Source organism: Lupinus angustifolius, chromosome LG01 (genome assembly GCF_001865875.1).
Source record: "Lupinus angustifolius cultivar Tanjil chromosome LG01, LupAngTanjil_v1.0, whole genome shotgun sequence".
NCBI classification, from domain to species: domain Eukaryota; kingdom Viridiplantae; phylum Streptophyta; class Magnoliopsida; order Fabales; family Fabaceae; genus Lupinus; species Lupinus angustifolius.
In genome coordinates, this window is record NC_032009.1 from 18873192 (window position 1) to 18886743 (window position 13552).

At 33.5% G+C, this 13552-nt stretch overlaps 1 protein-coding gene across 1 annotated transcript; it reads right to left on the reverse strand.

Annotated features, from left to right (window-relative positions):
• On the reverse strand, window positions 1–10143 carry LOC109351062 (UDP-N-acetylglucosamine diphosphorylase 2-like). The gene is made up of 15 exons (XM_019592393.1): window positions 9845–10143; window positions 9601–9655; window positions 9374–9525; window positions 6904–6943; window positions 5911–6003; window positions 5628–5737; window positions 5462–5536; window positions 3870–3909; window positions 3652–3734; window positions 3473–3550; window positions 2029–2172; window positions 1454–1521; window positions 759–873; window positions 513–669; window positions 1–333 (listed from the first exon to the last, which is right to left on the reverse strand). Exons 1-15 carry the CDS (start codon window positions 10019–10021, stop codon window positions 236–238), a joined length of 1485 nt encoding a protein of 494 aa, XP_019447938.1. The 5' UTR covers window positions 10022–10143; the 3' UTR covers window positions 1–235.

A 13552-nucleotide genomic window follows, 5' to 3' on the forward strand; every position in this document is an offset into this window, starting at 1 on the left:
AGTAAAATTATGAACCATGTACTGATGTATATTCCTGACAACTCTATAACAAATCAGTGGTCAAAAAAGAAAAATCTAAAACCAAAAGGTAATGAAAAATAAATTGAAGAAACATATATATATTGATACCAGTGACAGAGGATTGGCATACACAAATTCTTGCAAAATGAATGGGAATGAACTCCCCCGTTGTAGTATGCGTCACGACAAACCCGGACAAACATGCAGGAAGAAACTAGAATGTAATCTCACAAGGGGCATGGAATGTTCTTCCTCGACATATAGGTTCCAGGTTTTCACCGGCATATGAACATAGCGGTGATACTTCAACACCTGAATGATTGGTAAATGAAGTTTCATGAAAGGAAAGGAGAAGTTAGATAAGATAATCCTTTCCCAAGAAAAAAAATAGTGGAATGGAATTTCTCCGTGTATATATGTCTGTGTCAATGCCGCTGCCGCGATTATATTTTCTTATGTCCTTGGTTAATAAGAAAGAGGAAATAACTTGCCTGTTGCATATAAGGGCACTGAATGTGTTAAGAAGCCACCTGCAGCAACAACCCAACGTGTATGGAGTCGAAGAACAAGTAGTTTCGCACTATCTGGAGTATCATAATTGGATCCATTTGCATTTTTTACTGGTGCAAATTCCTCCTCTCGCAATACCTGAACATAGATACAAAAATGCAATAATATGAGCAAGCATCATGCCGGGAAAGAAATTGCTCATTTCATGTCAAAACTAGAGCAGTCACCTCAAAAAGTGCGGTCGTAGGAGCATAGGGAAATGCATCAAAAATAAACTGTTCAAGTTTTAATCCCATTTCATATCCATGTATGGAAGGGATTTTCTTCTCTGCAAGATGGTAACTGCACATAAAATCAATGCATGGATCAGCATCTATCAAACACCTAAAAGAAGGTGGTTCTAAGATATAAATGGGTAAAAAGTAGTAGCAAAACCACTTTTGACTTCACCCACAATCAAACTTCATTAACCATTGATAGATGATGCGTCAATATCAGTGCACTTGACATGGAACCGTGGTCAAATCTACTTAAATGTGGGTAATACAAACAGTGGTCCAAGAAAGAAGTAATGAAATATATGTATCCATTGCATTGAACAATATAGTAAAACATCAGAGAAACTATATATAGCATGCAGTTCTCACATTTCTCTCTTTACTCCTTATTAATTTTCAAACTGTGAATTGAATTCAGAAAAGTTTTGATTAAACTTCCTAAGTAGTCCATTTTATCTGAATAAACTAGTGAATTAGCATCTTGAACCCTTTTCTACCATCAAGTTGGCTATATTATATGATATTAAGACTACAAGGTTGCATGTATTGCAATGAGTAAATGTACCCACTTGGAATTCATATAAAAAGAGAAGCCAGGTGGAATAAATAATATGGCGGGTGTTAAAAGAAGGCGATACACATACACACTGTCTTTTTCAAGGCCGTTTGCCACTTGGTTTAGAAAGTCCAAAGTGAACATGTGTAAGCAGACCTGAAATCACAAGGTTATAAGAAATCTGGAAGAGCTTAAAAATCAGCCAGCAAAAGTAATCAATTTCTGAAATATGAATAAGGCAGTTATAAGCAAACAAATGAATTTTTGCTTTATATATGAATACTGATGTTTACAAATGACCACACAAAATAGCATTCATCTTATACAACAACAATCTAGCGGTTCCCATTGTTGGTTTTTGACAGCCTTATATTCCCATTGTGTCAAACAATTCATGCCCTTTTGAATAGCTGATAATATATGATTTTATCAAAACACAAACTCCTCAGCATGTTACTATCAAAAGTTGATATTATGGTTTCTCTTAATTATGAATTGTAGGGTGCTAACTCTCGGGGAAAGGGGAGGTGTTCATCTGTTCAAACATACTCAATCGCTTGCTTTCCACTCTAGAAGATCATAGCCAATTGAAATGAAATGATCCTCAAAGCTATAGAAGACTAGAAGAGCAAATGAGATTATATAGAGGAACAACTAACTAACATTACTCCAACAAAAACGAAGACGACCAGTTGATTGGTTGACTGCAGAAGCTAGTGAAGGGTCCAATTCACTGTATTCAACAACAGTAAGAGGTCCACCTTTACCTCGTCGTACAAACACACCAACCTTTTCTTGTGGATATGCCTGTTGTATAATGAAAAGATCTAATAAGTATAAAATATGGGAATCAAAAAATAAATGCAATAATTTTTAAAAAAGAAAACCCTACTTATCATCTGCCTCATCTGATTTCCATAAATTACTAATCCTGAATGTTACTTTCATCACAGGAAAATAAACCACTTCAAACTTATTAGAATTCAATTATTACATGGGTATATATTTTTATGCATGCCTCCACTGTTTTCTATGTAAGCCTTTCCCCAACATGTATCTTTTTCTTCTGTTCCTAAAGAGCTGTGTGGCACTTAACCATGTAGATGGAAGATAAGAATATGTTGATGCAGCATGGGAATGCAACGAAACAGCGGTCTAGAACGAAGCACAGGAATGGGCAACCTAGAGTTTTGCGAGTCAAATTGCATTAGTTCGGAATTAAATTGGTAAGTACATGTTGACCCTGTATTTGTTATATCCAACGTGTAAATTTATGCCATAGGCAGATCTGTAATCATGGTCCACCCGCTTAAATAATTGGGTGTCTTGAGTTCCATTTTATATTTTCTCTGTTATGCTTGCAATGGAGCAGTTTTTTCAGCGTAGGGATCATAAATTGGGTCCTAAATTAGAATACAACAACAAACAAGCCTTTATCTTACTAGGTGAGGTCAACTACATGGACTGAATAACACAATGCTCTATCACATGTTCATTGACAAAGCATTGATCTCTTTTCTTAATTGTTTCGCCTATGGTTTTTTCTTGGTCTTCTTCCTCCTCTAGGAATTAGACTAATCTCTATTTAATCTACGCTCCTTATGAGGACTCTACTGGTCTGCTCCATACATGTCCAAATCACCTAAGGCACGATTCTATCATCTTTTCTATAATAAGAGCTACTTCAACTTCCTCCTTAATGTATTGAATGACATGAAGCACTGAATTTTTGTTTCAGTTATTGCAAGCAATATAACAACAAAAGGAACTATCGAGGGGGCACCGAGAAAACAACAATCATTCAGAGTGATTATCAATCAACTACTATTTTATTATAGCATCCATCTAATCATACACAACCATAACACATAATCTACAACTAGAGAACAAACAAAGGGGGTGAGATCTTGCCTATTTATTTAAGAATGAACTCCTAAAAAATACAATGCTAATTATTTTAAGAGATAAGGTATATCCACAGGTAGGAGGTTTTCTTTCTTTGCATGAAGCAAAGAAATGAAAGTAATATATAACTTGACTTCTCAAATTCAATGATTATTTCACAGAGACTGCTAAGAAGCTAAACCGGAATTAATCTGTCTGTTACCTTGCGGACAACTTTCGCAGCAGCAGCTACACCTTTATCGATAAAGTAACCTAAAAAAGTTGGATCAGCAACTCGAACCTGTATCACAAGTCCTAATCAATGTCTTTAAATAGGAAGTGAGCAATGACCAGAAAAATTGTCAAATTCAAAATATAAAGTAGGAAGCAAAGGAAATTCACCAGTGCATTGTCAACTCCATAGCAATCAATATACTTAATTCCTTTTGAGGCCATATCTTCCAACAATTTGGTAGATTTCAGAGCTGAACCCCAAGAAAATAAAATATACTATATAAATTTTTTTCCAACCAATGTGTAAAAGATATTAAAAAATACAGTTCATGTCAGTGTCAAAGATTGGAATATGATATAAGAAGGTTAATATCAACCTTAAGTACCTGAATACACTCCACCATTCCCATCAGGAGCTTTTGCTACCTGGTTGTAAAAGTTTAAATATTAAACAACCAGCCAGAGTTCAAAATAGGGTCATAATAAACCAAGGAACTATACAGTTTAAAGGTAGCAAGATAAACTGATATTAGATGGTAAACCAATAAGTTGTAGATAAACAATATTTTATGGCTCAAGTGATCGTTCCTTAATTGGATATATTTGCAGGTCTTAAAATAATTGGAAAAAGGGAGAGAAAACCAACGAAATAATTTAATAAATTGTTAAAATGTCTTAATCAGTGGCATCAGGCAAGTGCTAAAATATTTTTGAAAAAAGTGTCATGCCATAAGTAGCCTCATCCCCCTAATAATTTCAGGTTATCAGTGACTAAATGTGTCTTACTAACTACTTCCACAATTTTAATTAGTACCTGTCTTTTAAAGCTAAATTAACATTAGTGACAATCTTGCTGGGACCAAATAATTTTTTATGATAAGGGAAGGGTTTACCAAATAGAAAGAATAAGAGTATATGGCTGATGAGGAGGATAAGACATTCACATAGAAACAGTTGAAACATGGAAAATAAAGGTAGAAATATGGATATGAACGCCATAACTCAGACGAGCTTTCTAATCTCTCAGCCATCCAGTACAAAGGTTTGAATTTCCCAAATAAGGCACAAGAGCAATAATCAAAACATAATGCTCCTATGACCTTGTAAATCCTTCATTTTTTCCCACAACTAAATGCCCATGCAAATCACGCTAGATTTTAAGTCAGTAGCAAGTGATTATTATTCAGTGTTCTAGAATACTGAATTGTGTCTTCCTTAGAAGGAACCAATATCTATATCTCTATTTTGTAGTTTCATCCTGCACTGTCTGTTCCAAAGGTCACAAAAATTCTGAATCTGATTAGCATATTTATTATGAAAAGGGTAGCCCAACACACGAGGCTCACACCTAGTGAGGTCGCGGGAGAGTAATTGTACACAGCTTTATCCCTACAAACCGAGAGACTATTTCCAGGATTTGAATCTGTGACCTTCAACTCCAAGTCACAAGACAACAACCTTACCATTGTGTCAAAGTGTCGATGCTCACCCTCTTAACATAATTATTATGGATCAATAAAAAGATATGGTTATAGGTGGATTTAAATTTAAATATAGATTAGTTTAGTTTATTTTTCTTACTTCCTCACTTTCTTTCAATTTTGTATATACATAAATGTGTTTCCATTCCCAGTGAGGGGGGGAAAGAAGCAACCATTATGCCATTATCCTAATACGCTTATTTACCCTAAATTTCTATTCTTGTGTATATCCATGAAATTCTTTTACGAAATACTTCATCTTGAACACTCAGTAGACACTAGACACCAAGATGCAGCAGCACCCAAATTCAAATTAGGATATACTGAGACACATGCAGATGCTCCAGCTATGAGATGATGAAATCCACATATCGTTTATCAGCAACCATAGATTGAATTGTAAATCCTAGCACCAGTTTGCTATGTTTGTAGCTGACATCAATTTAAGAATGAGAATAAAACATATTTGGCTTAAAGCTAAAAGAAAGAAACTATACCCTGCATGGAGTCTCCATAATATATCTACCATTCTTGGAAACACAGGGGATGGTCCCTTGCTGGAAAAAGATAACCTGCGTCCAAGAGGCGAATCCAAATTAAGCAAAGCACTGTAAAACAAGTACTAATAGCACAAGGAAAATTGAAAAAGGTTTGAAGTCATACCTGTTCTGCTTCCAGACCAAAATATTTATGATTTTCAAAGAATTTGCGAGTTGCATCATCAGTAAACGGACTGGTCATTATGTACCAGTGTATTTGCACCGAAGCAGAACCTGCAATACATTAACTGATGAGGTTGACACATTGGATAATGCAAAAATAGCTCAGTTGGCAGAGCTATGGGGCATAATGCGTGAGCACCTGAGTTCAAACCCTGGCTGCTACACAATTTTCCCCTCCCTCTAACCCGTCAAAAAATTGCCTATCTAAAAAAATTTAGACTTACTCTCATTAGCAGCGTGAGCAGCTAGTCTCTGTACACACAAAATCCTCTCAGCTTGGAGTTGAAAAAGTGATTTTCCAGATGGAAGCCCAATATCTAAATAAAATACAATAATAAATAAAGAATAGATATGTTTCATCATTTACTGCAAAGCACATTCTTATAAAAAATACCAGAACTTACAGATAAATAAATTAGTCAACGAATAAATAAACAAAGGAAGGCTTATGAGAATTTCAGAGGAATGCAAGCTATCCCTCACCTACTTGTATACATTTTAGGAGATAAACTTAGCAAAAACTTCGGAAAGACAAATGGGAAAGAGAATTCAAGGAGATTAAAGGGAATGCAGTCAGTATTCATATTTCAACTCAGTCAAAATGTTACTGGTCCAAGAATGCCTTCTACTTTTACATTCAAATCCTGCTTTTAACCCATCCATGCCTAACATTCAACTACTACCTTTCTGATTTCCATGATTAGTATATCCAGATTTCTTTATAACCATAAGGAGCCGAACTAAAGAATCTATGTATGAGTTGAATATTCCTTGTTTTTTCATTTATTCTGAAGTAATCTGTAATCTTCTAAAAACTTTTTTTGTCTGGAAGAATCATCTATCATTAAAGTTTAGACATAGATTCTTACTATTAGAATGATCTTACTAAGAAATAGAAGAAATGAGTATATCAAAACAAAGTGAGCAAGTCATAAGCAGCATTAAAACCCACAAAAATGAAAAATAAAAGAAAGAAGAAAAAAAACAAAAATAGGCAACATTTTTTTGAAAAGTAGAGGACAAAAGTCATCTATGGCCCAAAATCTCTCATCAGACCTCAATGAAATGATGAACACAGTGAATATGATATTTTAACATTATTTGGAATTTTATACATTCTCAGTCAAACAACATTGTTATAGATAACACTAACACATGCCAACTGAAGAAACTTGAACTTCAATGCTTTGCTCTCTATATAAAGTGGGAGTACTCACTGAAACATCCTTTAGGATCTGAACTTCCAAGCCGAGTACCCTGCATTTTAAGTTTTGGACATTTTTTAGTCTGCTAAGCAGAGGCTAGTTGAAATAGAACAGTTAAGAATGAAGACTGAATGGTCACTAAAAAAATCCATGTGGAGCAGGTGCACTGAGACTGCCAGTAATACATAACTAACATTTACAAGGCTGAAGACAGTATGCATAAATAATAAAACAACGGAAAACCTTCTTCCAGCTATTTTATTTTTTACACAGATCTATTTTATGAATCATATCATTTGCAAATTGCAACATCTTACATGATACAAGTAAAATTTAATCAATTATTTCTCAGTATAAAAGTCTAGCATGAAAAATTACCAAGAAATAAATGACTATATTGCCACTCCTTTTCAACTACCTTATTTCTCATTTTCCCTTATGCCCTTTATTAAATAGATAGTTAACTCTAGCCAGTCACTCTCTAATAAAAGGGCATTTTAAGAAGAAAAAATAATAGTGGCAGTAGACAAATAAAAGTGGCAAGATGCTTCCTTAAATGTCGAAAACCATAAGATTTATATCAGGCTAGCATTTCCAGACTTCATGAAGCTAAAAATATTAAGGAAAAATAGTCAAATTTGGATCAGCATAAATCTCAATTATCGAATTACCTGCAAAACTAGTCACACTTTGATAGGAAAAAAAATTCAAAAAACTAAGTTCAGCTATTATGCTTCTACAACGAAAATATATTACTGTTTTCAAAGCTCATGAAGGTTTACTGAATACGATAAAAAAAAGGAAAAAAAAATTATCTTGATATGTTTTAATTGAGATGGTTAATATAACTTCTAGAAGGTTTTACTATAATTTAAATGTATCTAGGAAACTGGAGGCTAGAGAATGAATTTCAAAGTATTAGTGGATGGTGTGGGATGTCTACAGATAGAGGAATGGTGTGAAGTCAAGACAAGAGGAAAGAAAAATGATCCGGGGATAACCCATATATTAGCATGGGGACAAGACAAGAGGGTATTATATTAATAAAATAATAATAATAATAATAGCAACTCTGAAGTGGCCATGATAAAAAGGAACCAACAGCATTTGAGTGGTGGTACTTCACTAAGATGGGCATTTACAAAGTCTATTTGTAACGTCAGCTTTGAGACTATACCAAAATAAACTATTGATTTAATTATTGAAAAAAAAAACAGGATTTGATTAAAAACAACTCTAGATAATTTAAAGAAGTGGGACTAAAGTTCAATTTCAAATATCATGATTTAATAGTGTTGATGCCGCTAAACCAATGATATTTATATTTATTTTTTTTGCTTTTTGGTGAAATCCAACGACATGAGAGAGATAAGGGCAACCCTTTTTAAAAAAGAAGCTTTACTGTACTTAATGATTACAACAAACCAAGTTAGAGGCACTGCTTTTTCTACCCTAATAAGAAATAAATTACCTAATTATATGTGATAATGTGAAAAAACAAATGCATCAGAGTGGCATACCATCACACATGAAAGCAGATTATTAAAAGTTCAAACTAGCATCTGCTTTATTATTATCCATCTTTTCAGCCAATGATGATGCTTTTTTGGGACAAACAAATTGGACGACCCACGAGTTTTAACATGCCTCTAATGGAGAACATTCCTAAAAAAGGGAAGAAATATAGCAAAATAATGGTGACATGCAAATAGAGAAATCATATTACTTCTTATCCTTATCATGATCATCATCGTGTCATGATTCCCCAATTAGTAAAGTTAACATAAAAAATTAGACCAAAAGGCATCACTGCATTTTGCATGTATATTAAGATTCCCTAGCATCATCACTCACAATAAAGAAATAACACATCCTAATTATAGATTTTATGACTAATTTTTTTAAATAAATTGCTTCAATTTTATCTCTAAAACCAATTTTACACTAATACTTTTGTTGAATAAATCATTGAAACATTTTGTTCATGGTGATAAGGCTATACACATTTATACTACTCAGGCATCACTAGATGGTCGGTGACCCCTTTTTTACATTAGAAAAATATATATACACTAACATAGAATGAATTTTATATATTATTATTGTATAAAATTAAATTAATGATAAATGATAGTACATAGATATTACATTTTTTTTATAAGAATAATCAAATCAGTAATTAAATAAAAAAGTAACCTTGTGCCTGGTGGCTTCCACCTAGCTGGTCCGAGTAGTCTAGATTACACATTTTTACTATGACAAGCGAAAACACTATTTTTAATATATAAAATATCAAATTTATCGAATTTAATCCTAACAGAGCTTGAATAAATAGAATCATAATTATCTAATTATGTATTAATCACAAACGGTTAGTGAAGAGATATATAATAATATATTGATTTGTGTTACTTTTGTTTGACAGTGTAAAAAACACTTATGATGTCCGTGTATATATATTAAATCCTAATATATTACTAACCTGGCCACCAGATAAAAGCAAAACAGCTAAGTTGCCGTGAGAAATAGCCTTCAACCCCATTTTCCACCATCTCTCTCTTTCCTCTATACTTCTCTCTTCCACCGTCGACACGCTACTCTCCGGCACCGCTTCTATCGCAGCCGCTGGCACCCCTGAACAACCAAAAACCAATCATCATTCATGCATGCACGTGATCAAAGTTCGATTCCATCGAAACAGAGCAATACCTTGAGATCGAAGTGAACATCGAATAATTCGATCGATTCTCGAAAGATCTAAACTCTGCAACACAAAAAAACACAATAATTCATCTCAACAACAAAAAAACAAAACAACTTGAATCATTAATTGAACTTCAAATCTTAATCTAAACCATCGATTCGACGAAGTCGTGGTGAGAAGGCATTGAATTGAAACCGAAACAAGAAAAGAGGAAAGAATGTGGAAAGGAATGAAGGAAATGAAAATGACCTGAATGTCCTTGACGAGGAGGTCGCGTTCTTCGGGGGAGAGTTCATACCAGAGGGCAAAAGCGTCTTCTTGACCGTAGTCCTTGAGTCTTTCAAGGAGAGATTGAGGTGGCGGCGGCGGCGGCGGAGGAAAAGCGACGCCGTTGGCTTCGAATACCGCCGGTGATGGTTCTCTCATTTGAATGAAATTGAGAGCTTTCAGATCTCGAAGTGAGTGATTTGGTGAGTAAGGGGTTTGAGTGTTAATCTCTCATTCATGCATTGGAATATTTTCATCTGAACCATTTATTTTTTTATTTTTCAATATTAATATATTCCGGATGTAAGAAATTTCATAATTTTATTAGATTAGGAATTACAATCAGCAACCGCATTTATATAGTGATATAAGGTTTCACTAAATCTACAACATCCAAAAAGTTAAGGAATCGATTCATGTGATCGATTTTCGTTGGATGAAGCAGTCACGCACTTCGAAAGATATTGGTTCCTTACCCATAAAAAATAAGAAAATACATCGGATAGTGAAAACAAAATTAAGAATGCCAAGGAGATATAGAGTAACTATTGGAACTAGTACCTACTTGTGGGTTTTAGTAGGTGTCTATAGGTAGAATTTAAAAACTTGAAATTTTGTTTAGGAGGATTACTTTCTGGATATTTTGTATGTTAAGTAATTGTTAGTAGAAATATGCACAACTAAATTAAATCATCCAAATTTAAATTTAACTAGATGTTAAAGTAATTTCCTATATTGTTAGTATGATAGACATGGGTAATAATATAAATGTGTCTACCTCTATGTATTATTTTCATTTTGAAGAACATGTTTCTAAAACTTAAGGATACTTGTTTATAATATGTGCTCACTTCCATGTAGAATTTACTTTTAATTACCTATGGACCTATGAATTTGAGTATTTTTGTCATTCCTACATTAGATTATCCATTATTCCATCAAAATATAAGTGAATAAGAGATAGTATATGTTGGTAAAGCGAAAGTGATCGTTGCGCAGCGTTGCCCACAAGTAATCAAATAAAGGCATAGAATAAATATAAGAGAAGAAACAAGAGAATTTGATAACGGGGTTCAGCCAATTGTGTCTACATCCCTGAGAGCGCTTAACGGCTACCAAGGTATTATTAGAGAATAAGGATTACAAACCCTAGCACACTCATGGGCCCACCTTCCCATGAGGTGTTTCTATTTGGTGCTTATATATGGTGCACATTACAACAAAGGACTTGAGTCCAATATATAACATTGATATTCTATTATATTCTAATACTAGGCAATGTGAGACTTCATATAATAATATATTTCAAACAATCTCAACAATCTCCACCTTGATTGAAATATACGAATATCTCGCTCCTTAAGAAATCTACACAAGAATCTCCACCTTAGTGAATATATGACTCCACCTTGTTCAATATCTAATTCTCTTTAATTGTTCTCCTACATCATAACCTTCTGAGTATCCTTGACGATGTTACCAAGAGTCTAGCTCTCCAAACTTGTAGTGTATCCTCCCGTACCGCTATCAAATGGAACATGTTGCCTAGCCACCTATTGCTAGGAAGCCTTTCGATATATTAGAACCTCTACACAAAAGTTCACCAACAATCATTCTCTTCAATACTCGGTCACACTGAACCTTAGAGCTTTCTTGGAAAGCCTCAACTGCTACCACCATTGTCTACTCCAACAATCCAAGTTCAAAAGAACTATCATACTCCACCAAGGAGTATACCCAAAACACACCTTGCATCAATGTTAACTAATGTATGTGTTACATCCTTGCATCCAAGCCAATGCTCATGTTACACCCAGCATCTCTACCAATGTTCGTGTTACAACTTGCATCAAAGTCAATGCCTATGTTATACCCTACATCAAAGTCAGTCAGTGTCTCTGTGCTTTTGTGGATCTACTAACAATTATCATCTTTCACTATTACGCCTCAGACACGTCATTAGGATATTCCACTTCTCATCTCAAATGAGAATATTCTCTCAACAACTAGAAATATATTGTCACCATCTATTTCTGAGTCAAACTCAATACATGAGTCTCTATCTCCACCTTGATCCTAACCCAATACATGAAGTTATGGAGTTCTGGATCAACACATACATCGCCCACACCATAGTTGCGCCATGTTTCCTTCTCCTTCAACTCATCTACTTTATCTTTGTCATTACCTTTGATACACCTTGTCTAGTCATCACGCATTCATCCTCTTTAGCCATTATCTGACGTGGGTTAAGAGCATTCATCCTCTGATACCAATTGTTCGTGTAGCGGAAATGGTCATTGTGCAGCGTTGGCCACAAGCAATCAATCAAATAAAGGCATAGAATAAATATAAGAGAAGAAACAAGAGAATTTGATAACGGGGTTCAGCCAATTGTGCCTACATCCCGGGAGCGTTGAGCGGCTACCAAGATATTATTAGAGAATAAAGATTACAAACCCTAGCACACTCATGGGCCCACCTGCCCATGGAGTGTTTCTATTTGGTGCTTATATCTGGTGCACATTACAACAATGGGCTTCAGTCCAATATATAACATTGATATTCTACTCTATTCTAATACTAGGCAATGTGAGACTTCATATAATAATATATTTTAAATAATCCCAACAGTATACCGATATTAATCATGATCATAAATATTAAACTTTATTTTTTCTTGTGTGTGGCAGACACAATAGTCTAAGAATTCATGTAAGCATCCTTAACATTTCAAACAAATAGAAACAAACTAACCATGATACCTTTCCAAAATATAGAATTTTTTACTTTGCCCAAAGTCATGATTATATTGTCATTATATATTTGATTTTGACTCTTATTATCTCATTTATATTGTCAATAAATGAGAAACTATTATTTTAGTGAGATTATAAATAATTTCTATAATCAAACTCAAAATTATATGGTACGAGACTCAACCCTTACTTTATTTGATTTAAATTTTATTAAACATTCTCCAAGGTAAGACACTTGCAATTAATATAGACAAGAAAATAAATTTAGTAAAACGTTTTTCTCAAGATGTATGTGGTATGGAAAAGAAAGACAAAAGTGAGGAAAATTTGATTAATGGTGTCATGAGATAATATCTAATAAAATGTCATGATTCCAAAAAAAAATAGTATTTTTCCATTAACGGTAAAAAAAAAAAGAGAAACAAATGTATGGATTAATAGTATAAATTTTTTATACTTCATTCACCATTTATATTTAATTATATTTACTATTAAAAAATAATGCAAATAAGTTTGGATGATAATATACTGAATGTTTATAAATCATTATACCAATAGTGTCCTGATATTATTACACTATAAAAATTAAAAATAATACCTCATTCAGAATACTTTTAATATCATAGTATATTATTTTTAATTTTTACTATTAAGAATCTTGAAGATAGTACGATGAGAACATTTGATAATAAGTTCTAATTAGTGATGACAAAAGATGTAGGCGGGTATCGGTAATATTTTCCTGCTCCCAAATCTACAATATTTGTGGGTACCCATTCGGGTAACGGGTTATTTGTACGTATCCAATGAATTTTTAATTTTAATTATATATTTATATACTTTGTTATAATCAATGTATAAAAATAGTTATGACATGAATAATATGATATTTATATGATAAATTTATGATCATAGTCAAATAAGTGTAATT

What these genes read in the sequence shown, in the direction of transcription:
- LOC109351062 (XM_019592393.1), bottom strand. Translation starts at nt 10,021, where the DNA reads ATGAGAGAACCATCACCGGCGGTATTCGAAGCCAACGGCGTCGCTTTT. An exon ending in TCCTCGTCAAGGACATTCAG is followed by an intron (nt 9,656 to 9,844) that starts GTCATTTTCATT and finishes TTTGTGTTGCAG; the next exon opens with AGTTTAGATCTTTCGAGAAT. An exon ending in GAATGGTGGAGTGTATTCAG is followed by an intron (nt 3,735 to 3,869) that starts GTACTTAAGGTT and finishes CTTGGGGTTCAG; the next exon opens with CTCTGAAATCTACCAAATTG.